The sequence below is a fragment of the Chiloscyllium punctatum genome, chromosome 21, assembly GCF_047496795.1.
Source record: "Chiloscyllium punctatum isolate Juve2018m chromosome 21, sChiPun1.3, whole genome shotgun sequence".
Classification (NCBI taxonomy): domain Eukaryota; kingdom Metazoa; phylum Chordata; class Chondrichthyes; order Orectolobiformes; family Hemiscylliidae; genus Chiloscyllium; species Chiloscyllium punctatum.
The window spans coordinates 18,984,988-19,008,108 of record NC_092759.1 but is presented as its reverse complement, the minus strand read 5'-3'; the positions used below and the strand labels follow the sequence as shown (position 1 = coordinate 19,008,108).

Genomic DNA, 23,121 nt, shown 5'->3' with positions numbered 1-23,121 from the left:
TCATAGGATATTCACAAAATCTCCCATTTTTAATAAAACCTTAAGTTATCTCAGTACTGTGACTTGAAAGAAGTTCTGGGATTTACATATTAATCAATCTAAACCTGCATACTCATTCTAAGTGATTAAAGACGTAACAGGAATCTAGGTTTGTTCAATACACCTGAAGAGCTTATGCCCAAAATGTCGATTCTCCTGCTCCTTGGATGCTGCCTGACCTGCTGTGCTTTTCCAGTACCATACTTTCAACTCTGATCTGCAGCCCTTACTTTCTCCTTGTTCAATACATTGCATCAATTGTATAACACTTTGATCTTTTACTATAAATTCTGTGTCCTATGACCCTGTCCTATTAGCTACCTAACTGAGGAGCAGCGCTCTGAAAGCTTGTACTTCCAAATAAACCTGTTGGACTATAACATGGTATTGTGTGATTTTTAACAAAAATCTGGGGCAGTCAATTGCACTGATACTGACAGCACCTGTGGAGAGACAGAACTGTGGGCGGCACGGTGGCACAGTGGTTAGCACTGCTGCCTCACAGCGCCAGAGACCCGGGTTTAATTCCCGCCTCAGGCGACTGACTGTGTGGAGTTTGCACGTTCTCCCTGTGTCTGCGTGGGTTTCCTCCGGGTGCTCCGGTTTCCTCCCACAGTCCAAAGATGTGCAGGTCAGGTGAATTGGTCATGCTAAATTGCCCGTAGTGTTAGCTAAGGGGTAGCTGTAGATGTAGGGGTAGGGGTATGGGTGGGTTACGCTTCGGCGGGGCGGTGTGGACTTGTTGGGCCGAAGGGCCTGTTTCCACACTGTAAGTAATCTAATCTAAAAAAAACTAACCTTTTGTTAAAACTGCAAGTCTACCTTGTCGAGCACCTAAAGAATGTCCCACTTTCTTTGAAAGCCTTTTCACTGTCCGAGATATAAACTGTTCCTAGGCCAATCACCTAATCCCCAAGTCGAGAATCAGTCTGGTGAAAATTCATTGAGTCCCTTCCTAACCCAAGAGAGACCAGCAAGTCTGAGTCATCTTGCAGACTTCAAAATGGAGTTTTGGTAGGTTAATTTACAAGCACTACTCTCAATCCCTCCACCCAAGTCCCTTGTAGGCAAGTCTAACCTTGCCAGGAGGGTACCAAATTTTCTTTCTACAAAGGCTGCTCCGACTTGCAGGCATCCTGCACCTCACTGGGGTTAGAATGTCAGCTCACATTCCTTTGTTTGCTAATGAATGGGACTTTGTGACGAGATGTCCCAGACACGTGGTCACCTCAAACAGTGGGGATACCCATTTAATCCATCAACATGCTAAATCTGGGAAAGGGGCATTTCTCAGATGCCGAGACAAAAGATGGCTGTAAAGCGGTGAACTTCGCCCCCCCCACCCTACCAGCGGGCCTAGAAACAATTCTTTTAAAATGGCATTTTTTGTGTGTGTGTGTGTGTGTCTCTCTCTCTCTCTTTCCGGAAGTGATCAATTCGCGACGTGTCAACCGAACATGCTGACCAGGGCGGGGTGTCGCCGCCAGCAGGGGGCGGGACCGGACGTCGGCGCGACCAATCAGGGGCTCGGCCCGCACGCCGAGCGACGGGGGCCGTCACCAATCGGCGGGCCGCGGCGGGCGGGGCCGCGACGGCCAGCAGGTTCGGCTGCGCCCGCCGGCCGCCTATAAGAGGCCGAGGCAGCGTCGCCCCCGCTCTCTCTGCTGTGGCGGGCGCGGCGGCTGAAGGCGTGTTTAAAGAGCGGGTGGGGGGGGAAAAAGAAGACAGACAGACAGACAGACAGAGAGCGAGAAAAATTAAAAGTCTTGTCGCTATCTAACCTTTCCCCCACGGAAAATTTATAATGTCAGAAGACGGCGCGGAATACAGGTATCGGAAGCCGGGCGGGAGTATGCCTTAAAGAAAAGGGCTGGCGAACGAAAACGGTGTCCATTCATAAATCGAATTCGTGTTGAATGACATGAGTTAGGGGGAAAAAAACCGAGACACAAAATGGCCGGGGGATGGGGGATGGGGGAGAAAAAAAGGGAGATTTTCATATTAATGTCGTCTCGGTTTTCCCCTTAAACCCCGCTCCCGTCAAAACTTATTATTTTTTATATATATTTTGTTTTCTTTTTGAAATAATTCAGTGAGGGGACCAGGGCTTCTTGACTTGGCCTTACCTTGTGTCTCGCCCGCGAGCGGTTGGTCGGTTGGGACCAACGGCCGTTTTACTTTTGTATTCGGACCGTCCGAATTTTTTTTTGGGGGGGGGGGGGAAATGGATGTCTGAGTTTGCCCCCGCACCGTATAAAATGGAGGGGGTCATTTTTTTTTTAATGCCCCCCCCCTCCAAAATGGTGGTATTTACCAGCACCCGCACATGGCGGGAGATTGTGGATGGGAAGTGGGGACAATTCAAAGTGGTGGAGGGGGGGGGGGGGTGTTCTTTAAAAGGAAACGCCGGCTCGTGCCGCACTGCGCCTGCGCTGTTGTCACCCCCTCGTGCATCCTCTCCACCGGGCGCTTTCTGGGAGGGGGGGGGGGAGAGAGAAGTGGGCTGGGCCACGCGTCTCGCCAGTGCGCAGGCGCCGCGCTGCACCCTCCCACCTCCCAAGCCCGCGCCGTGGAGTCCGCATGGATCCCCGCGCTGCGCATGCGTGCTGACTTCTTCCGCATCTCTGAGCAGTTAGGTTTGGAGGAGGCGGCGGGTGAGAAAGAAGATACATAACCCCATTATATAGAGAGGCCTGGTGATAACCGGCGCAAAGGGATTGAGGCACAGGGGTGTGATGATACTGGGTGTACAGGGTTGAGCAAGTTATAAGTTTGCGAGTGGAGAGGGGGCTTAAGAAACAGGACACGGGGGGGGGTGGGGAAGATAACCAGTCGGGGAGTGGGTTTAAGAAATTATACGGTGGTTAAATATGTTAGCGGTCTTGAGGAATTGTACAAGAGCATGATCCCCATTGGGTGCGGCTTTGAGTTGGACAAGGGTGTGATAATGCCGTTGGGGGGTTTAAGGAGTTGTACAGGGATACAGTTATATCCTGTGGAGGTGGGGTTTAAGGATTTAGGGTTACAGTGGTCCTTAATGGGGTTTAATGAAGTAGACATGGCTGTGACCAAACCCTGAAGAGGTGTCAGTGGAGTTTGATTGCCTGGTCAGTCTCTTGAGACTAACTTCCCCATCCTATTTGGGGACATCAGGAATCAGCCATTTGAGCCATTGTCTGACCAATTTTTGCTCCATAGAGGTGAAAATCTTCCCCTTTCTCATAAATCTTGTGTAATACTCGTCAGCTTGTTTTGGAAGTGGAAGTTCAGCTTCTGATTGCTAATGTAATTACACCATTTTAACACTGCAGTGACCCTGTCAATCTCCCCTTTGTGGTCATTTCCTTTTCTTTTCCTGCTCCCAATCATGTCTGTGTTGCATCTCGGGTCTTGGAATCCTCACTCTTATTTGCATTCCCACCTTTTTAATACTGAGCAATTGTGTACCGGTGTTGAATTTCTTAAAATATTGTCTTAATTTGAAATGTGGTAGGGTGTAACAAGACACTTACTGATTTTACTTTTCAGATCTAATGATCATGGTGGACCTGATAGAATGGAACCTGAGGGTGTTATTGAGGTGAGTGAAATGAGGCTATAGGCTGAATGTGTTGGTGAGTGGTTTTGAACTTGTACAGTTGCAGTAATGCGTATGTTAGACTGTATTTCCATGTGCCCTGGGTTGCTTAACACTTGGTGTGTCCCCATTCATTTGGCAAGGAGGTACCTTTTTGCTGTGGTACTGTAATTTAGTCTCAGTTGGGGTATACTAATGAATCCATATTCATCCCAGTGTGTTCTAATAATGAATCTACACTGGTTCATACTATGGTCACAAGATGTTGCATGAGACAATGTGTACTGAAATCTATTACACTGTGAATCTGCATATCCTGGGGAAGGGAATTCAAAAGCCATTTAACCTCTGGAGAAAGTTCTTGTCTTGGTCCCAAATGGTGAACACCTATCTAGTGCAAGGGGCCCTAGTATTAATTTCTCTTTTGAAATCAGCATTTGCCTGTTTGGCTCTATTGTTCATTGAGATATAATGTAGCAGGACACCACTCTTGGTGAAATCTCTGCGGTGGCTCTTTGTCCTATTCTTGCGGCCCATGTCTTTGGTGTGACTAAGTGATTGCTTCATGGAGGACCATTGTGAAATCAAAAGCTGATTTCCATATGGAAATGTCTACAGATGTTGGTTTTTATTGTTTTCTCTCTGGCTGTTATGTTTTAACACACTGGAGAGGACCCTTCTGAAGGTGTTTCCTTGAGTTGATCTTATCAGTGAATCTTGATAGCTTGAAGGCTGATACAGTTGAGCCAAAGCATTGCTTTGCTCCCATTGACCTTTTGAATGCTTGCATTTGCAGAGCAACTGGACTGAGATTGTCGATAACTTTGATGACATGAACCTTCGGGAAAACCTGCTCCGTGGAATCTACGCCTATGGTTTTGAGAAGCCATCTGCCATCCAGCAGCGGGCCATTCTTCCCTGCATCAGGGGTAGGGATTGCACTGCTGTTTCCTGGCCAGTCACAGGGGCATGTTTAGTAACAAGGTGATCACAGCATTGAGTGCTTCTCAAGAATGGTTGGCACTGCCATGTGTTTGGAAGTTCAGTCCTGGATATGCAGAAACCTCACGGGGATGGGTTTCATGATGTGAAGAATTGTTTTAGCATGCAGCATGATACATTTCCATTTGTATTACACTACTTTGTGCTGGTTTCCAGTTTATTCCCCAATCATTGGGCAAGGAGGTACCGTTTGCTGTGGTACTGTGACTTAATCTGATTTGGGGTATACTAATGAATCCATTATTCATCCCAGTGTGTTCCAACAGTGAATCTACACTGGTTCATACTATGGTCACAAGGTAATTGTATGCAAGCACCTGATTGTTATTGTAAAGGGGAAACAGTCCACTACAGTGGAACAGAGGAGGGAGATGAGCAGATTGTGGGAGTTAGGCTTAGTAATGGGAGCTTTCTGCCCCAGATTCCAAGTAACTTGTGACCTACCTTCCCCTCTTCTAGAGTATGATGTCATTGCCCAGGCACAGTCGGGTACAGGAAAAACTGCCACGTTTGCCATCTCTATCTTGCAGCAGTTAGATGTGGGCCTGAAGGAGACACAAGCCTTGGTGTTAGCCCCAACGAGGGAGCTTGCCCTACAGGTAATTGTTTTGTTTTGTTTGTTTCTGCATGTAACTTTAAATTGGTGGTGGCCCCTGACTAGTACGGACGTTGAAAAAGGCACACACAATCACATTGCTCTCCGAGCAGATCTTTGAATTTGTAAGCCTCCTTTGTAGAGTTCTTGCAATGTACAGAAAACTCCTAGGTAAGCTTTATTTTCTTTTTCTCTCTCTATTTTCTTAGATTCAGAAGGTCATAGTGGCTTTGGGTGATTACATGGGTGGGACCTGCTTCTCCTGTATCGGTGGCACCAGTATCCGATCGGACATGCAGAAGTTTCAGCTGGAGGCTCCACACATTGTGGTTGGGACTCCAGGCCGTGTATTTGATATGATGAACCGGCAGCATCTTTGTAAGTACATGGGTGGAAAGAGTTTAATTTGAGATTTGGGAGGTTGTAGAAGTGTCTCAAGCTTTATAGAAGGCACACAAGAGGCTGGAAGAGCACAGCAAGCCAGGCAGTATCAGCAGCTGACATTTTTTGGTATAACCCTTAGGACTAGAGAGTAGCAGAATGTTGAGGTAGTGACAGGTGAATGCAGGTAGTGGGTACAACCTGGTTGGTTGATGGGAAACCAAGCTTTATAGAGTTTACTTTGCATATCTCAAAAGTGCTTGCTACCTGCATGTACGTCAGTGTAAGAAGCAGCTCATCAAAAGCAGTCACTGTTTTTGACTCCACCTTAAATGTTGGTCTTGAGCAGGATCATTCTGTCTTTGAAGTCATGGTATCGGGCTATAGTCCAACTGGCTTATTTGAAATCACACTTTCAGAGCATTGCCCCTTTTATCTCGTGAAGTTACTAGTTTTTATAAATGAAATGATGGCACCTTTTAATTGGAGGGGTGGGTTCAGGGATATTGTTGGGTTTGTTTCGGGGGTTGGGGACGGTGTGGTGGTGGAGAGATCTGTGTAGCGATGAATTGACTTGTTTTAACAGTTTTATTTTAACTTCCAGCTACAAGATACATCAAGATGTTTGTTTTGGATGAAGCAGACGAAATGTTGAGTAGAGGGTTCAAGGACCAAATCTATGAAATATTCCAGAAACTCAACACATCCATCCAGGTACAGCAGCTGTTTGCTGGAGCAGGACACTTGTATCGTTTCAATCATGTTTGCAGTCCTCTCTAAAATGAGTTGGTGGTTGAAATGGGTATTCTGGCAACTTGGAGGACCCATCCTGCAGATGCTGTTCAGGATAATTGGTGAAATATCAGGCACATTGGATCTGAATAACTTGGGTTTTCTACATCAGTTTGCCACTAAGCTTGAAAGATTAATTCCTCCTAGTTCCAGCTGCTTCTATGTTACTAATGTATAAATTGTCCTTTGCAAGCATCCTGCTGTAGCTGGGAACATTGGTTAATTCTGATGTTCTTATCAATGACAGTTGGATTTGTTGGGACATAGATTAATGCCCCACCCACATTGACGTGGGAGAAGTGGACCTCTTTCTTAATGTCCAGTGCTTTTGCCTGTTGATGTGGTGGCACACTCTCCAAAAGAGCTAACTGAGTGCTGATCAGTGTTTGAATACAGTCTTCTATCTCTTCTAGGTGGTTTTGCTTTCTGCCACAATGCCTTCTGATGTACTGGAAGTGACCAAGAAATTCATGCGTGACCCAATTCGCATTCTTGTGAAGAAAGAGGAGTTGACGCTGGAGGGAATCAGGCAGTTCTACATCAATGTGGAGCGAGAGGTGAGACCCATTGGGACCTCTGCTTCAGTCAAGAGTTCCAGTCCAATTCAGCCTCCAGAAAGCTGTTTGTTTCGGCATGGCTTTGTGCCCTACTGGATTTCAGCTCTCTGGTAGAGAGACCAGCTGCACTCCACTGTGAATTACAATGTCAGTGTTTTTATGCAACTAAAATGCAGTTGACAGGGTTAGCAGAATCGTGTAGGAGTGCCTCTTGGTGCTGGGGTGTGAATGTGGAGCATTTGAGTTTTGTCAAATCTTAACTTCCTATTTTGTCTCCAGGAATGGAAGCTTGACACTTTGTGTGATCTGTATGAGACCCTCACCATTACACAGGCTGTTATATTCATCAACACCAGGAGAAAAGTGGATTGGCTGACTGAGAAAATGCTTGCACGAGATTTCACTGTTTCTGCTCTGGTAAGAATAATCAATTAATTACACTTCACTTCACTTCATGAAAGTTGTATTCCATTGTTAAAATAGCATGCCCCTGTTTGTAGCAATTTGGTGACCAAGTCTGGGGCTGGTTGTTTTCAATTAGGTATTTTCACTTACACAGCCCACCCCCCTCCTGCCAAAATCCCTGCCACTGCAGGAATTGCAAAATCTCTGGATACACTCCCTGCCTTCTCCTCCTCTTCTTCTCTCTCTCCCCCCCCCCCCCCCCCCCCCCCCCCCCAACCTCCTGTTCAAGGTGGAAAGAAGCTCCTCAAATCTAAATGTTTCACCTGCACTTCCCCCAGGCATTTAGTGTACCCATTGCTCCTGGTGCAGTCTCCTCTACATTGTGAGTAGGTGTCTTCTCTCCCCAGAGTGCTCCAGAGAACATCTCCAGGGTGCTTGCGCCAACCAACCCCCACCACCCATGGCTGAATGTTTCAACTTCCCCCTCCCACTCGAAGGATATGTAATCCCTGGGCCTCCATTGCAACTCCCTAACCATTTTGAGTCCTGGAGGGAGAATGTCTCATCTTACACCTCTGGACCCTCCAACCCCATGGCATCACTGTGGATTTTGCAAGTTTCCTCCTTTCCACTCTTACCTGTCTATCTTGCTTCCCACCTATCCAGTCCACCCTCCCCTCTGACCTATCATCATTACCCCCACCATCCATCCATCTATCTATTGCACTCAGCTACTCCCAGTCCCACCCCCTCTCATTTATCTCCACTCCTTAGGCTCCCAGCCTCAAGGACTTTTGTCTGAAATGTCAATTCTACTGCTCCTTGGATGCTGCTTACCCTGTGCTTTTTCAGCCCCCCACACTCTCATCTTCAGCATTTTCAGTCCTCACTTTCACCTCTTTTCTCACCTCCCCCTGTTCCATGAATTATAAGGTTGTGGCTGTTTCTGTTGTGTTCAACTGATGGTCTGTATCTCTTGCAGCATGGTGACATGGAACAGAAGGAGAGGGATCTCATCATGAGAGAGTTCCGGTCTGGGTCTAGCCGTGTGCTGATCACTACTGACTTGCTGGTGAGTTCAAGTAGATCAGAGTGGTAACAGCCTTGTACCAGAGAAGGAGTATATGACTTGGTATTGTGGTGATCTGCTTCAATTGTTTGAAGTAGAGCTCAGGGGAGCCTTGTGTGCCACATTTTTTGGATTTTGTAGATTTGGTGAAACATTGGCCTTGACTGCACAGTAGATTCTGGACTTGGCCCAAGTTCACTAAATGTTCAGTCAACAGGGCATTTTATAAAGACTTGTCTACAGCATTCAGTGAAGTGGGCCCCCTTCCTGTGCAGTGAGTCACCTTGCCTGTCTGGGTGGCTATGGTCGACATGAGTTAGGTGACTCTCTTTGGGTGAATGCAATCTGTTTAACTGCTGAAATGAAAACCCAGCCTGGAGGAACCTAGCTGGTCTGGCAGTATCTCGAGAATGAAATATTTGGCATTGGTTGGTTAAATCACAAATGTTTGGAAACCACTGTCCCATGTCTGTCTGTTGCCATCACTAAAAGAGCTACTGGTTTATTTTAGGCTCGTGGAATTGATGTGCAGCAGGTGTCCTTGGTTATCAACTATGATCTGCCTTCCAACCGTGAGAACTATATTCACAGGTAAGTAGTGAGCAGTTTTTTTTTCACCACTGGCTGGTGCCTCTGTCTCTATGCAGGTAATTATATCACCTTGCCCCTCATTCTCTCTCTTTGCGTCCTTGTGCTCACTCTCTACCCTCGCAGAATTGGCCGTGGGGGCCGTTTTGGACGGAAAGGGGTTGCCATCAACCTGATCACTGAAGAGGACAGGCGAACACTTCGTGACATTGAGTCATTCTACAACACTACTGTGGATGAGATGCCAATGAATGTTGCTGATCTGATCTGATAGGTTTTCGGAGGCTGAGATTGAGGCTGTGAATGCTGACTGGCTTACTTGCAGTCAAGGTTTTCTTTTTAAACTCGGTGTTGAGTGTCGTCTGGATGCTCAGAACTGATCATATTGCGTACAACACTGTTGGTGATCAGCTTGCTTTTGGAAGAATTCCTTGTCCTTCCTCCTTGTAAGGTTCAGACTGGAAATGGAGGGGGGAGAGGAAATACTTATGGGGTCATTAAAGATTCTGGGTAAGTACTTTTTCAGGCCCAGTCTTCTCTTAGATGTAGTAGCATTAGATATTTTTCATCATGTAACCATGTATTTGCGGACCCGGAAGTATCACAGATGTTTGAAGTCTGCCAACTACGTAAAGCCAGCTTACTTCAGGATAATGTTTTGGGATTTGGAGTGGAGTGTGGGATATCATTCTTGAAATGTGTGCTAATCACGGACAGAGATCATGTACAAATCTTGCATTGTCTGTATAGTATTTATTAAATGCTGTTCAATAAATTTGTATTTGTTTACATGCATTGTCCTGGGAATCTTCAATGGTCTTAACTTTGCTTGACTTGACATGTATATGGAACTTGTACCCTTGTTTTTCCAGAGTAGGAAAACCTATGGGGGTAGTGATGACCCTTCACTTCCTGATGTCTGTGCAGAGAGCTGTTACTCTGCATGTTGATGATGTGGGCTGTGTAATCTTGTTGCTCCTCGGTGTTTTGTCAGATGAGTGTGCATAGTGCCTGTATAGGGCTTCCCACTTCATTCCTCATGGCCACAGTAGAGTGAGTGGCTCTCCTATGTCTGTTCTCTTGTGCACCTGGATTTGGTTATTGCACTTTATAAAGTCATGTATTATTGAACATTAAACTTGGTATAAGAATCAGCACTGATGTCTTCATATTCTTTCACTAATTGCTCCAACTCTGCTGCTGTTGTACTAAGTGCAGAGCAAGACTAAAGATGTCAGTTACAGTTTTTGGATTTGTTTAAAATAGTCCAGAGGTCAATCAGCCAGCTTATACCAAAGATATACATTGTCCCTCAGTAACAGTCTCCAAGAGAGCTTTTGGTTTCCCTTGACCCAATCAGTTTGGGCTTCATTACTACCTTGGGATGGAAACTCAAAACCCCTTCCCTTTTCTGTAGCTGATTTCAGATGCCTCCCTGACCTTTTAGGTGGTGCCATTTGCTTGTTTGGCTGCATGCTACAGATCAACACATTCAAGCCACTTTTTTTTTTGAAGCAGCTGTTTTTAAAAAGTGGACATGCTATGATTTTTGTAACATCAGACTCCATATGCATTTCAGGTGTGTATGAGTGACTCGGGGAGGGGCAGGTGTGGGCCAAAAAGGCAGGCAGTTTTGAGGTAGGGTGTTTTGAGTTGTTGAAGAGGTTTGAGGTCAGTCAGATGGTGTAAGATGGCTTAGTTGCATTATCATACTATGAGCTTCTGTATCAGTAGTCTAATGTTCTGGTAACCTGGGTTTGAATCCCTCCATGAAAGATGATTGAATTGAGAATGGTTTCACATCTGTCAATACAGAATAGCCTCAGTTATCTGAACATCAATTCTCCAAATATTGGATTATCAGAACAATATCTCAAGTTCCTGTTTTTTTTTTTGATACCAACACTAAGCAAGCCTCTTAGCCTGGAGGGAGCAAGAACAGAACTGCTATTGCTGCTGTCATAGGAAACCCTGTTCTGCTATCTGTTTGGACAATGGAGGTTGCTCTGTACACTAAGTCCTTCAGGGAAGTGAAACAGGAGTTTGTCTGGTCTGGCTTAAATGTGATTCCAGACTTGCTGCAGTATGGCTGACTCTCTGCTGCTGTCTGACATAGCCTGGCTAGTCACTCCATTGCATTAATCACTGAAATATCAAAGGAATGGAACTAGGTAGACCACTGGGAAAGAACAGCAAAAACAACATTGAATGAGCCAAATGGCCTTCCTTCTGCTCCTGTCTTATGGTCTGAACCCTGTTGATCTGGCAAAGTACTCCTGAGTAACATTGTGGGAGTGTACCAAAATTGGGAGAGTTGTCAAGTAATAGCCTGATGTTGAATGCATGGAATGATAATGTCTGAGTGACTGACTATCCCACCCACAATCCTTGCTATGCATGAATGCCCTGCCCAATAACAGGGCAAACCCACCAGCATGTTATATAGTTGAGGTAGTTGCCCTTTTGGGAGTCACTGCATGAAGTTTCATGGCTTTAGATTAAACCTAGCCAAGGAAACCTGAATGCCATGTCCCATCCTCCCTTGGCTGATGAATCATTACTTATCTGTATGCAACAATTAGAGGAAGTTCGGAGGGTGTAGAATGATGTCATGTTGGCCAATTTCACAAGGAGCTCAGCAGCAGCACGACCGGTCAACTGGTTGGCTCTGGCAGATACATTTGTCCACGTCAGTAGAAGTAACTATGACTGTCTTTTGGAGGTGAAATTCCACCTTTGCATTGAGAATAATCTCCAGTGTGTTGTGTGGCATTATCACCATGCTAAATGGGGCAGACTTCAAGCCGATCTAGCAACCTGATTTAAGAATCCACGAGGTGTTGTGGATTATCAGCAGTATTCCAGCACAATCTGTACAACACAAGTTCCCAGCTTGGCGAACAGAACCACAACACCAATCTGTGACCTCATGGCCTGCCTTGGCCACCCCACTCATCCATTACTACCAAGCCATGGGTATTTGGTAGTTCAATGGAGAATGCAGGAGTAACACCTGAAAATGAGTCAAATCTGGTGAAGCTACCAAACAACAGGACTACTTGTATGCTGAACAGGTGGCACAGTGGTTAGCACTGCTGCCTCACAGCGCCAGAGACCCGGGTTCAATTCCTGACTCAGGTGATTCTGTGTGGAGTTTGCACATTCTCCCCGTGTCTGCGTGGGTTTCCTCCCACAGTCCAAAAATGTGCAGGTTAGGTGAATTGGTCATGCTAAATTGCCCTTAGTGTTAGGTGCAGGGGTAAATGTAGGGGAATGGGTCTGGGTGGATACGCTTCAGCGGGTCGGTGTGGACTTGTTGGGCCGAAGTGTGGAAACCGGCCCTAAGTAATCTAATCTGTAAGTAATCTAATCATACACAGTAAGGGCTAAGCAATCCCAAAACCAATGGATCAAATCTAATCTCTGCAGTCATAGAGATGCACAGCACGGAAACAAACCCTTAAGTCTAACTTGTATGCGCTGACCATGTATTCTGAATTAATTTGACCCATATCCCTCCAAACCCTTCCTATTCATATATCCATTCAAACGTACCAGCCTCCACCACTTTCTCTGGTAGCTCATTCCATACATGCATCACCTACTGCCCCTTAGGTCCTTTAAATCTTGCCCCTCTAGTTTTGAACTTCCCCCAATCTGAGGAAGAGACCTTGTTCATGCTCCTCATGATCTTTATGGTAAATTATACATGGTCACCCCTCAGCCTCCAATGCTTCAGGGAAAATAGCCCCAGCCATTCTGCCTCTCCCTATAGCTCCAACCCTGGCAAAATCCTTGGAAAAAGATGTACAAGTTCCACAACATACTTCTGTAGTAGGGAAACCAGAATCTCATGCAATATTCCAAAATTACCTTATCAGTATCCTGTACAGCCGCAACATGACATCCCAATTCCTATACTCAATGCACTGACAAAGGCAAGCATACCAAACATTTTCTTCACTGTCCTATTTACCTGTGTCACCACTTTCAAGGAACTGTGTACCTGCCACATTTAGTCATGAATGGTAGTGGACAATTAAACAACTTATTGGAGGAGGAGGCTCTACAAATATCCTCAATACTGGATCAGCCTGACATACCAGTGCAAAAGATAAACATGCAGCAATCTTCAGCCAGAAGTGTCAAATAGATCATCCATCTTGGCAGACTCCAGTGGTCCCCAGCATTGCAAATACCAGCCTTTAGCCAAATTGTTTCACTCCCCAGTATCAAGAAGCAGTTGGAGGTGCTAGATTTTGCAAAAGCTACAGGCTCTGACAAAATTCCAGCAATAATACTGAAGACTTGTGCTCCAGAACCTGCTGCTGCTGTTTGCCAAGCTGTTCCTGTTACGACATTGGCCTCCACCTGACAATGTGGAAAATTGCCCAGGTATGTCCTGTACACAAAAATGGGACAAATGCAACCCGGCCAATTACTGCCGCATCAGTTTACTCTCAATCATCAAGTCATGACAGAAGTTGTCATCAACAGTGCTGTCAAGCAGCACATGCTCAGTAATCCCCTGTTCCTGTTCAGAGACATTATTACACACCTCTGGAGCAGGTGGGACTTGAACTTGGGCCTCCCAGTCCAAGGCTAGGGGTATTACCACTGTGCCATAAGACATCTTGAACTGGGCCCATCAGCTTCAGCTATTTTATCAATGACTTCCTCTACACCCTAAAGTGAGAAGTGAGGATGTTTGCCAAAGATTGCACATTTCGTAATGCCTCCGATACTGAAGGAATCCATGTTCAAATGCAGCAGGATTTGGACAATTTCCAGGCTTGAACTGAGGTGACAAATAACGTTTACACCACACAAATGGCAGTCAATGGCCCTCTCCCAATAAGACACAACCTAACTATCATTCTTCAAGTTTCAATCGTGTTACCACAACCGAATCTGGAGTTAGCAACATCCTTGGGTGTGGAAAATTATCCAGAAACTTGACTGGACATGTCACATAAAAACAGTGACTACAAGAGCAGGTCAGAGACTAGGAATACTGTGGCAAGTAACTCACTCCTGACTCCCCAAAACCTTTCCACCATCTGTAAGGCACAAGTCAGGACTGTGAGGGAATACTGCCCTATAGTCTGGATGAGCTGCTCCAACAATACTCAACAAGCTTGACACCATCCAAGACAAGTCCGTTTGATTGGAACCACGTCCACAAACATTTACTCCCTCCAGCACCGGTGCTCAGCAGTGTATACCATCTATAAGATGCACTTGAGAATTCACCAAGGCTCCTCAGCACAAGAGTGCTGGCGAAGTTACATTGTAACATTTGGTCCAGCAGCTAGAGTAGCTGGTTGCCTGGATACAAAAACAAATCGAATTTGGCAATCAGTTTAAATTATATCCCAAAAACACAGACTCCAAATAATTGAGTATATTGACAATATTAAAAGCCAATGAAACAATCCGATGCTTTGTGGTATAAGACTGGTAAAACCTGAACAGTTGAGAGGAGAACTGCCAAGCCACCAGCATGTACAGACTGCCCAAAACACAGCTCTCTTCAAGGTACCTTAACTATTGATGACCTATGAAACAGAAATCCTGAAGGAGAAGAAACTCTACAGAGGAAGATACGAAAGGAAGATTTGATAGCTGCCTGGCTTTGAAATTTGAATTTTGGTAAATCTTATCTGGAGGTTTATCGGACTAGTATTACAGAAGGGAAAATAAAAGATAGGTTAGAAGAAAGAGTTGTAAATAGTTGTTGTTCTTTGTTATACTTTAAGACATAAAGTTGTCAATTTTTACTTTAAATAGTTCTTGGCCTCTCGAATTTTCACAGATGAATCTTATCTGTGTTACTGGTTTAAATTAAGCAGGAGGGTTTACCCAGGTCATAACAATGATGAAAAGATTTCTCTGACCTGATGGGTGACCAGTTCTCAGCCTGTTCACTCCCTTGCACTCTAAATGGCACAGTTGGCATGCTGATGCTTGCTTTGACCAGGAGAGACTTTCCACACTAACGTTTATGGGACAGGGTGCCAACGGTGGTGCAGAGCAACACCGAGCAGGACATTTTGAAGAAGGACATTTGCCAGCAGAACCTGACTACTTTCATCATTTGAGCAGTTTAACATCAAAATGTAGACGAGGATAGGCTGTGAGGAAAGCTGAAGGGCTACAAGAGGTTATAACTCGGAACGATGCTACTCCCTTCACTGTCAGTACTGAGGATGTGTCAGATTGTCAGACAGGCTGTACCAATTAATGGGATTATTCTCATGTTTTTCATATGTCCTTGTGGCTCAGTGGTTAGCTCTGCTGCCTCACAGCACGAGGGACCCAGGTTCAATTCCAGCCTTGGGTGACTGCCAATGTGGTGTTTGGATGTTCTCCCCATATCTGTGTGGGTTTCCTGCAGATGCTCTGGTTTCCTCCCATAAACCAAAGATGGATTGGCTGTGCTAAATCTATGGATTAGCCATGGGTAATGCAGGGTCATAGGGAGTGGGGTGGTGTTGGGATGCTCTTCATAGGGTCAGAATGGGCCGAATGGCCTACTTCCATTCTATGATAATCTGGTCTCATTTCCCACCCAGCTCCAAACCTCCCCTGTGGCCAGTTGAGAACGAAATTGGATTGTAAGTGATATGGGTGCTCCTCACAAACCTACTACTGTTAATCCAGTTTAGCTTTTTGATTCTCTTCAACATCTCTGGGCTGATTAAATCGCTTTGTAAAAGCATTTGTTAACTGAGGGCCGGCAAGTAAACAGGAAATGTCGCCTGTGTCCTGAATAAATAACTAAGGTAACCATGCCACTGAAATCTTGGGTAATGACAAGGCACTGTTTGCAGCTCTGAAGCTCACTGCAGTAGGACAGAATAGATTGCTGCCTGACTATCTGCCATGTGAAGATTGGGTAGACATGGAATCAAAGACTGGGGCATTGAATTTGATTTATTATTGCCACATGTACCAAGATACAGTGAAAAGTATTGTTGTGTGCTTACCAGACAAACCATACCTTACACAAGAATAATAGAACAGAATGCAGAATATAGTGTTACAGCTACAGAGACGGTGCAGACAAAGACCAAACTTAATATCTGTGAGGTCCATTCTTGGACACTTCCAAGTGAATGTCAGGTGACAGATGAATTCACTACTTAGAAACTGGCTGTTTTGAACAGATAACTGTTAACTGGAGAGCTGTTATTGATGCTCTGGTATTAAGTACATTCCTGAGTGAGATTGATTCAACATCTCCATGCTAAATTTGAGGAGTAGAACAGGAAATGGAAATTGGGGTCGATTATATGCCTACTGCCCCAATTACATTAAAGGCAGGTTGCCATTCAGTCTCTGGAACATTGTCCAGCATTCATAGAGTCACACAGCACGGAACCAGCTTTAGTCCAACCAGTCCATGATAACTATATCCCACTTGACTGCGCTTGGCCCATATCAATCCAAATCTTTCCTATTCAAGTGGACTCAGACCCTTGGCTTCATCGTGGACAGGGAAACAGAGATAACCAGTGAGAAACATAAAAACAGACTGTAAAGATTCCATAGATATATAAAATGATAATAGTCATAGAAATGTTTGGCAAGGAAACAGACCCTTAGGTCCAACTCGTCCATGTCAATCAGATATCCGAAATTCATCTAAAACCATTTGCCAGCATTTGGCCCAACTTCCTCCAAATCCTTCCTATTCATATACCCATCCAGATGCCTTTTAAATGTTGTAATTGTACCAGCCTCCACCACTTCCTCTGGCAGCTCATTCCATTCACACACCACTCTCTGTGTGAAAAGGTCACCCCTTAGATCCCTTTTAAGTCTTTCCCCCTCTCACCTTAAACTTATGCCCTGTAGTTCTGGACTCCCCCACCCCAGAGAAAAGACCTTGTCTATTCACCCTATCCATGTCCCTCATGATTTTATAAACCTCTATAAGGAGAAAGTGAGGACTGCAGATTAGATTAGATTACTTACAGTGTGGAAACAGGTCCTTCGGCCCAACAAGTCCACACCGACCCGCCGAAGCGCAACCCACCCATTCCCGTACATTTATCCCTTTTACCTAACACTAGGGGCAATTGAGCGTGGCCAATTCACCCGACCCGCACATCCCCGGACCGTGGGAGGAAACCGGAGCACCCGGAGGAAACCCACGCAGACACGGGGAGAATGCGCAAACTCCATACAGCCAGCCACCCGAGTCGGGAATTGAACCCGGGTCTCCGGCGCTGCGAGGCAGCAGTGCCAACCACTGTGCCACCGTGCCGCCCACGGGTAAATGTAGAGTAGTAGGTTCAGGGAACAGATCTGGGTGGGTTACTTTTCGGAGGGTCATTGTGGACTCGGGTCTAATGGCCTGTCCCCACACTGTAGAGATTCCACGTTTACACAGTCAGTGTTAAGGTCTTCCCCACCTGCCAGTGGAATTGGCCATACCCAAGACAGATGACAGAGAACTCTAAGGTGTTTCCAGATAGATTCATTCAGTAATCAGAGCTCATAGCAAATTGAGATCCCATATTACACACTGCCTGACTGAATTTCCGTTGTCTGCTCCTGGTCACTATCCAGTGAGCCTGCTGGAAACAGAGGGTGTGCTGAAGAAGGGCTTATGCCCAAAACGTCGATTCTCCTGTTCCTTTGATGCTGCCTGACCTGCTGCGCTTTTCCAGCAACACATTTTGTAAACCTCTATAAGGTCACCCCTCAGCCTCCGACGCTCCAGGGAAAACAGCCCCAGCCTGTTCAGCCTCTCCCTGTAGCTCAAATCCTCCAACCCTGGCAACATCCTTGTAAACCCTTTCTGAACCATTTCAAGTGTCACAACATCCTTCCTATAGGAGGGAGACCAGAATTACAAGATGAACAAATATTAAAAAAACGGGCTCATTTAGAAGCAGAATAAGCAGACATGATTATTGTATTACTTAGCTTCCTGGAATGGTTCCCACAGATCTGAAAATGACAAATGTAAACCCACTACTTATAAAACAGGAAACTACATCAACCTGCTAACAAATTCTCTATCCAGAGAAACAGATGACAGGAGGAATTTTCTCTCCCAGAGGGAGTAGACTTTGTGAAATTCTTTACTGCAGAAGGCTGTTGAGACTCAGTCATTAAGTATATTCAAGGTTGAGTAATAGTAATAGAGATGTAAGCATGGAAACAGACCCTTCAGTCCTACTTGTCCATGCTGACCATATTCTCAATTAATCTAGTCCATTTGGCAGCATATCCCTCTAAACCCTTCCTATTCATACACCCAGCCAGATGCCTTTTAAATGGCAATTGCTCTGGCACCTCATTCCAAACATGCACACCCTCTGTGTGAAACAGTTGCCCCTTAGGTCCCTTTTAAATCTTTCCCCTCTCATCTTAAACTTATGCCCTCTAGTTTTGTTCTCTCCTACCCTGGGGAAAAAAGACCTTGGCTATTGACCCTATCCATGTCACTCGTTATTTTATAACTCCGATGCTCCAACGAAAATAGCCCCAGTTTATTCAGCCTCTCCCTTTAGAACACACCCTGGCAACATCCTTGTAAATCTTTTCTGAACCCTTTCATGTTTCATAACACCATTCCTATATTGCACCCAGTATTCCAAAAGCGGCCTAACCAATGTCCTGTACAGCCACAACAACCTCCCAACTCCTGTACTCAACACTCTGACCAATAAAGGAAACCATACCAAATGCCTTCTTCACTATCCTCTCTACCTGCGACTCCACTTTCAAGGAGCTATGAACCTGCACTCCAAGGTCTCTGTTCAGCAACACTCCCTATGACCTTACCATTAAGTGTATAAGTCCTGCTCAGATTTGCTTTCCCAAAATGCAACCCTTTGCATTTATCGAAATTAAATTCCATCTGCCACTGTGGTGTAGAAAATGGAGAGAATCACCAGGAGACGCAGAGAGTTCTTCAAGGAGGAGGTTTTTTATTTGCAAACAAAAAACCGTGGCACTCAGAAAGCAAATTCTTGAATGTCCCCGAACCTCAGGGTCCATGGTTCTTTATACCTTATTTTTATCATGTTTTTGTTAACTTATCAGCATGCTTAACCGTGTTAGTCAAAATTACCTAACTCCAGATATACAGTAAACCAATAATGTTAGTTCCCATTATCTCTCTACTTCCGCCACTACAATTTTTCCTACTTTCGACTTAATATTATTGTAATGTCACGATTAGATACTGTCTCCTCTGCCACAATGATTGTCCATCCCAGACTAACCTGTCATGGTTAGATATTTAGCTGCCCCGTCTACCACAATGGTCTCCTGTCCCAAGCTGACTCCACTAACTACTGATTAGATATTTATTGACAAGGGTCTCAAGCAGGCTGACTCTACTAACTCTTAATTAAATATTTAATATCATCTCCTAAATATTTATTGCCACGACCCTGTTCCAACCTGCCATGATGATATTTAGTAGGCGAGGCTGACTTTACTAATTGTTATCTCAGCCTGCCATCGTAACCTTTCAGCTCCCAGTCTGACTCTGCTCATTGGTGTAGGAGCATTCCCACCATTCTTATCCCAACCTGCCACATTTTGACTCGTGTAGCATTCCACAGACCCCCTTGTAACAGATCGCCAGTGGTCTTCATGCTTTAACCCTTCCCATGCTTTCTTTATTTTCCACACCACTCCTCAGGCCATTGGCCCATCTGATCAAGTTCCCCTTATAATCTGAGGTAACCTTCTTCACTGTCCACTACACCTCCAATTTTGGTGTCGTCTGCAAATCTACATGTTTACAGAAACCAGTAAGTGTGGAATACATCCTGTTTTTACATAGCCTGGGAGCAGTTTCCAATTCAGAGACAACACTTGGAGTACCTACCTTTTTTTTGGAAAAGGTTGTTTAAGAAAGTAGGCATTGCAGACTAGACCAATATTTATTGCCCAGCCCAATTATGTTTGAGAAGGTGGAGACAGACATTTTTAATCAGGAATGGAATCAAGGGATGAAGGCAGGAAAGTGGAGTTGCGGATGATCAGATCAGTCATGGTGTCACAGACTCAGTGGGCTGAATGGCATACATCTCCTATATCAGGACAGGATGCAGAGCTGGACTGAGAAATGGCAGATGGAATTCAACCTGGATAAATGCAAAGTGATGCATTTTGGAAGGTCGAACCCGAATGTTGAATACAGCATTAAAGGCAGGAGTCTTGGCAGTGTGGAAGAACAGAAGGATCTGGGTGTGCAAGTACATAGATCCCTCAAAGTTGTCACCCAAGTGGATAGGGTTGTTAAGAAAGCATATGGTGTTTTGGCTTTCATTAACAAGGGGATTGAGTTTAAGAACCATGAGGTTTTGATGCAGCTCTACAAATCCCTGGTGAGACCACACTTGGAATGTTGTGTCCAGTTCTGGTTGGTTTACCAGGATGCTGCCTGGACTGGAGGGTTTGCCGTATGAAGAAAGGTTGAATAAGCTCGGACTTTTCTCTCTGGAGAGAAGGAGGAAAAGAGGAGACCTGATCGAGGTGTACAAAATAATGAGTGGAATAGATCGAGTCAATAGCCAGAGACTTTTCCCCAGGGCAGGACTGACTGGTACGAGGAGTCATAGTTGGAAGATATTAGGACGAAGGTATAAAGGAGATGTCAGAGGAAGGTTCTTTACGTAGAGAGTTGTGAATGCATGGAATGCGTTGCCAGCGGTGGTGGTGGAAGCAGAGTCATTGGGGACATTTAAGCGACTGTTGGACATGCACATGGGTAACAGTGAATTGAGGGGTGCGTAGGTTAAGTTACTTTATTTTACATTAGGATTAAACCTTGGCACAACATTGTGGGCCAAAGGGCCTGTTCTGTGCTGTACTTGTCTATGTTCTATGTATGTCTAATGGTCTATTAAAAATTGTAATTAAGAATGTAGTAACAGGACACTTCGAAAATAAAGCTAAAATTTTGAGGGGCATAGATAAGGTGAATGACAAGAATTTTCCCTAGGGCAGAAAAATGTGTTGCTGGAAAAGCGCAGCAGGTCAGGCAGCATCCAAGGAGCAGGAGAATCGACGTTTTGGGCATAAGCCCTTCTTCAGGAATGAGGAGGGTGTGCCAAGCAGGCTAAGATAAAAGGTAGGGAGGAGGGACTTGGAGGAGGGGCGTTGGGAACGCGATAAGTGGAAGGAGGTTAAGGTGAGGGTGATAGGCCGGAGAGGGGGTGGGGGCGGATAGGTCGGGATGAAGATTGCAGGTCAAGAAGGCGGTGCTGAGTCTGAGGGTTGGGACTGAGAAAAGGTGGGGGGAGGGGAAATGAGGAAACTGGAGAAATCTGCATTCATCCCTTGTGGTTGGAGGGTTCCTAGGCGGAAGATAAGGCACCTTCTTGACCTGTAATCTTCTTCCCCCTCTCCGGCCTATCACCCTCACGTTGGCCTCCTTCCACCTATCGCATTCCCAATGCCCCTCCCCCAAGTCCCTCCTCCCTACCTTTTATCTTAGCCTGCTGGACACACTCTCCTCATTCCTGAAGAAGGGCTTATGCCCGAAACATCGATTCTCCTGCTCCTTGGATGCTGCCTGACCTGCTGCGCTTTTCCAGCTACACGTTTTCAGCTCTGATCTCCAGCATCTGCAGTCCTCGCTTTCTCCAGGTTGATTTTTCCCTAGGGCGGGGGAGTTCATGACAAGTGGGATTATTTTTAAAGTGAGAGGAGGAAATTTAAAAAGGAAATAAGGGGCGACGTTTTCTTATGCAGAAAGTGATTCATGTGCAGAATGAACTGCCAGAGGAAGTGGTTGATGCAGATAAAGTTACAACATTTAAAAGACATTTGGATAAGTACATGAATTTGGAGGGATTGGGACTAGTTTAGGTTGGGAACATGGTCAGTGTGGATGAGCTGGACTGAAGGGTCTGTTTTCCATGCTCTTTGACTCAAGAGAACAGAGTCAACTTGGATAATGAAAGGGAAATCCGTGTTTGACAAGGGGTTGGACCTTTTTTTGAGAATGTAACTGGCAGAATCAATAGAGGGAATGCTGTTCTTAGATTTTCAGAATATTTTAAATAAGGTCCCACACAAGAGTTGGTTTAAAAAAAAGATTTCGAGCACAGGGGATTGGGGGAATGTATTGGCATGGATTGAGAACAGGTTAATGTGCAAAAAAGAGAGGGTTGGAATAATGGGCCTTTTTTTAGTTGATTACTGGGTAATGCAAGGCTCAGTGCTGAGGATCACAGCTTTTCACAGTCTAGATTTAGGTTTTATTGTCAAGTACAGGAGTACAGTGAAAAGTGTTGCCACACACACCGCCATCTTAGCTACAAAGTGCCTAGTTACAACCTTAGGTACTAAAATAAATTAGGGACAAGAATAGAGAGATACAGAAAAAAGTTATTTGGCAAACTGATTGTGAAATCCCAGTTATTCAGCTCCAGTGTGCTTGGTGTTCTGCTGATGATCCTGACCTGCATTTACATCAATGATTCCTATGTAAGGATTCATTGTAATGTTTCCAAGTTCGCAGAAGACACAAAACCAAGTGGGAGTTGTGAGGATGATACAAAGGGATTTTATGAGGCGGAGAGTGTGGGCATGAATTTGACAGCTGTAATACAAGGTGAGGATGGTTATCCAATTCGGGAACATCAGAAATACACTATTTATTAATTAGGGAGAGGCTGGGAAGTATTAAACTTCAAAGGGTGTTCCACCTGGATTTCAAAACGTGAACAGAAAGCAATGAAGAAGGGAATGATATGTCAGCCTTTATTACAAGTGGGTTTGGTTACAGTAGCAGGGGTTCCTGCACCTATATAGAATCTCAGTGAAACAGCACTGGAAGTATTTTATATACCATTTCTCCCTCCTTAGTTCCCAAAGAAGGATTGGCAGTTAGCATGGATTGAGGAGACTGGGGCCTCTATTCATTGGGGTCTAGAGGAATGACAGATGATTCACTCAAAACGTACAGTCTCTCTACAGAAACTGACAGGGTAGATGGAAGAATAGTTATTCCCCCATGGCGGGGGAGGTGGGGGGTGGGGGGAAGAGTCTGGAACCAGGGGACACAATTTCAGAATAAGAGGTCCACCATTTCATTGAATTCCCACAGTATAGAAGCAGGCCATTCAGCCCATAC

General features: G+C 45.1%; 1 protein-coding gene and 1 non-coding gene across 2 annotated transcripts; both read left to right on the top strand.

Annotated features, from left to right (window-relative positions):
- Positions 1–1,733: 1,733 nt before the first annotated feature.
- Positions 1,734–10,159, top strand: LOC140492637 (eukaryotic initiation factor 4A-I-like). Its single transcript, XM_072591666.1, has 11 exons — positions 1,734–1,869; positions 3,568–3,619; positions 4,413–4,545; positions 5,078–5,217; positions 5,423–5,591; positions 6,199–6,308; positions 6,800–6,943; positions 7,223–7,360; positions 8,331–8,420; positions 8,929–9,008; positions 9,132–10,159. The coding sequence occupies exons 1-11, from the start codon at positions 1,844–1,846 to the stop codon at positions 9,274–9,276; spliced, it is 1,227 nt and encodes a 408-aa protein (XP_072447767.1). The 5' UTR covers positions 1,734–1,843; the 3' UTR covers positions 9,277–10,159.
- Positions 6,565–6,740, top strand: LOC140492688 (small nucleolar RNA SNORA81). The gene has a single exon (XR_011963628.1). It is a non-coding gene; the product is annotated as a small nucleolar RNA SNORA81 (small nucleolar RNA).
- Positions 10,160–23,121: the final 12,962 nt, after the last annotated feature.

Coding starts and splice junctions, on each gene's coding strand:
- LOC140492637 (XM_072591666.1), top strand. CDS start 1,844: ATGTCAGAAGACGGCGCGGAATACAG. Junction 4,546..5,077: donor CATTCTTCCCTGCATCAGGG/GTAGGGATTGCA, acceptor CCCCTCTTCTAG/AGTATGATGTCATTGCCCAG. Junction 5,218..5,422: donor CGAGGGAGCTTGCCCTACAG/GTAATTGTTTTG, acceptor CTATTTTCTTAG/ATTCAGAAGGTCATAGTGGC.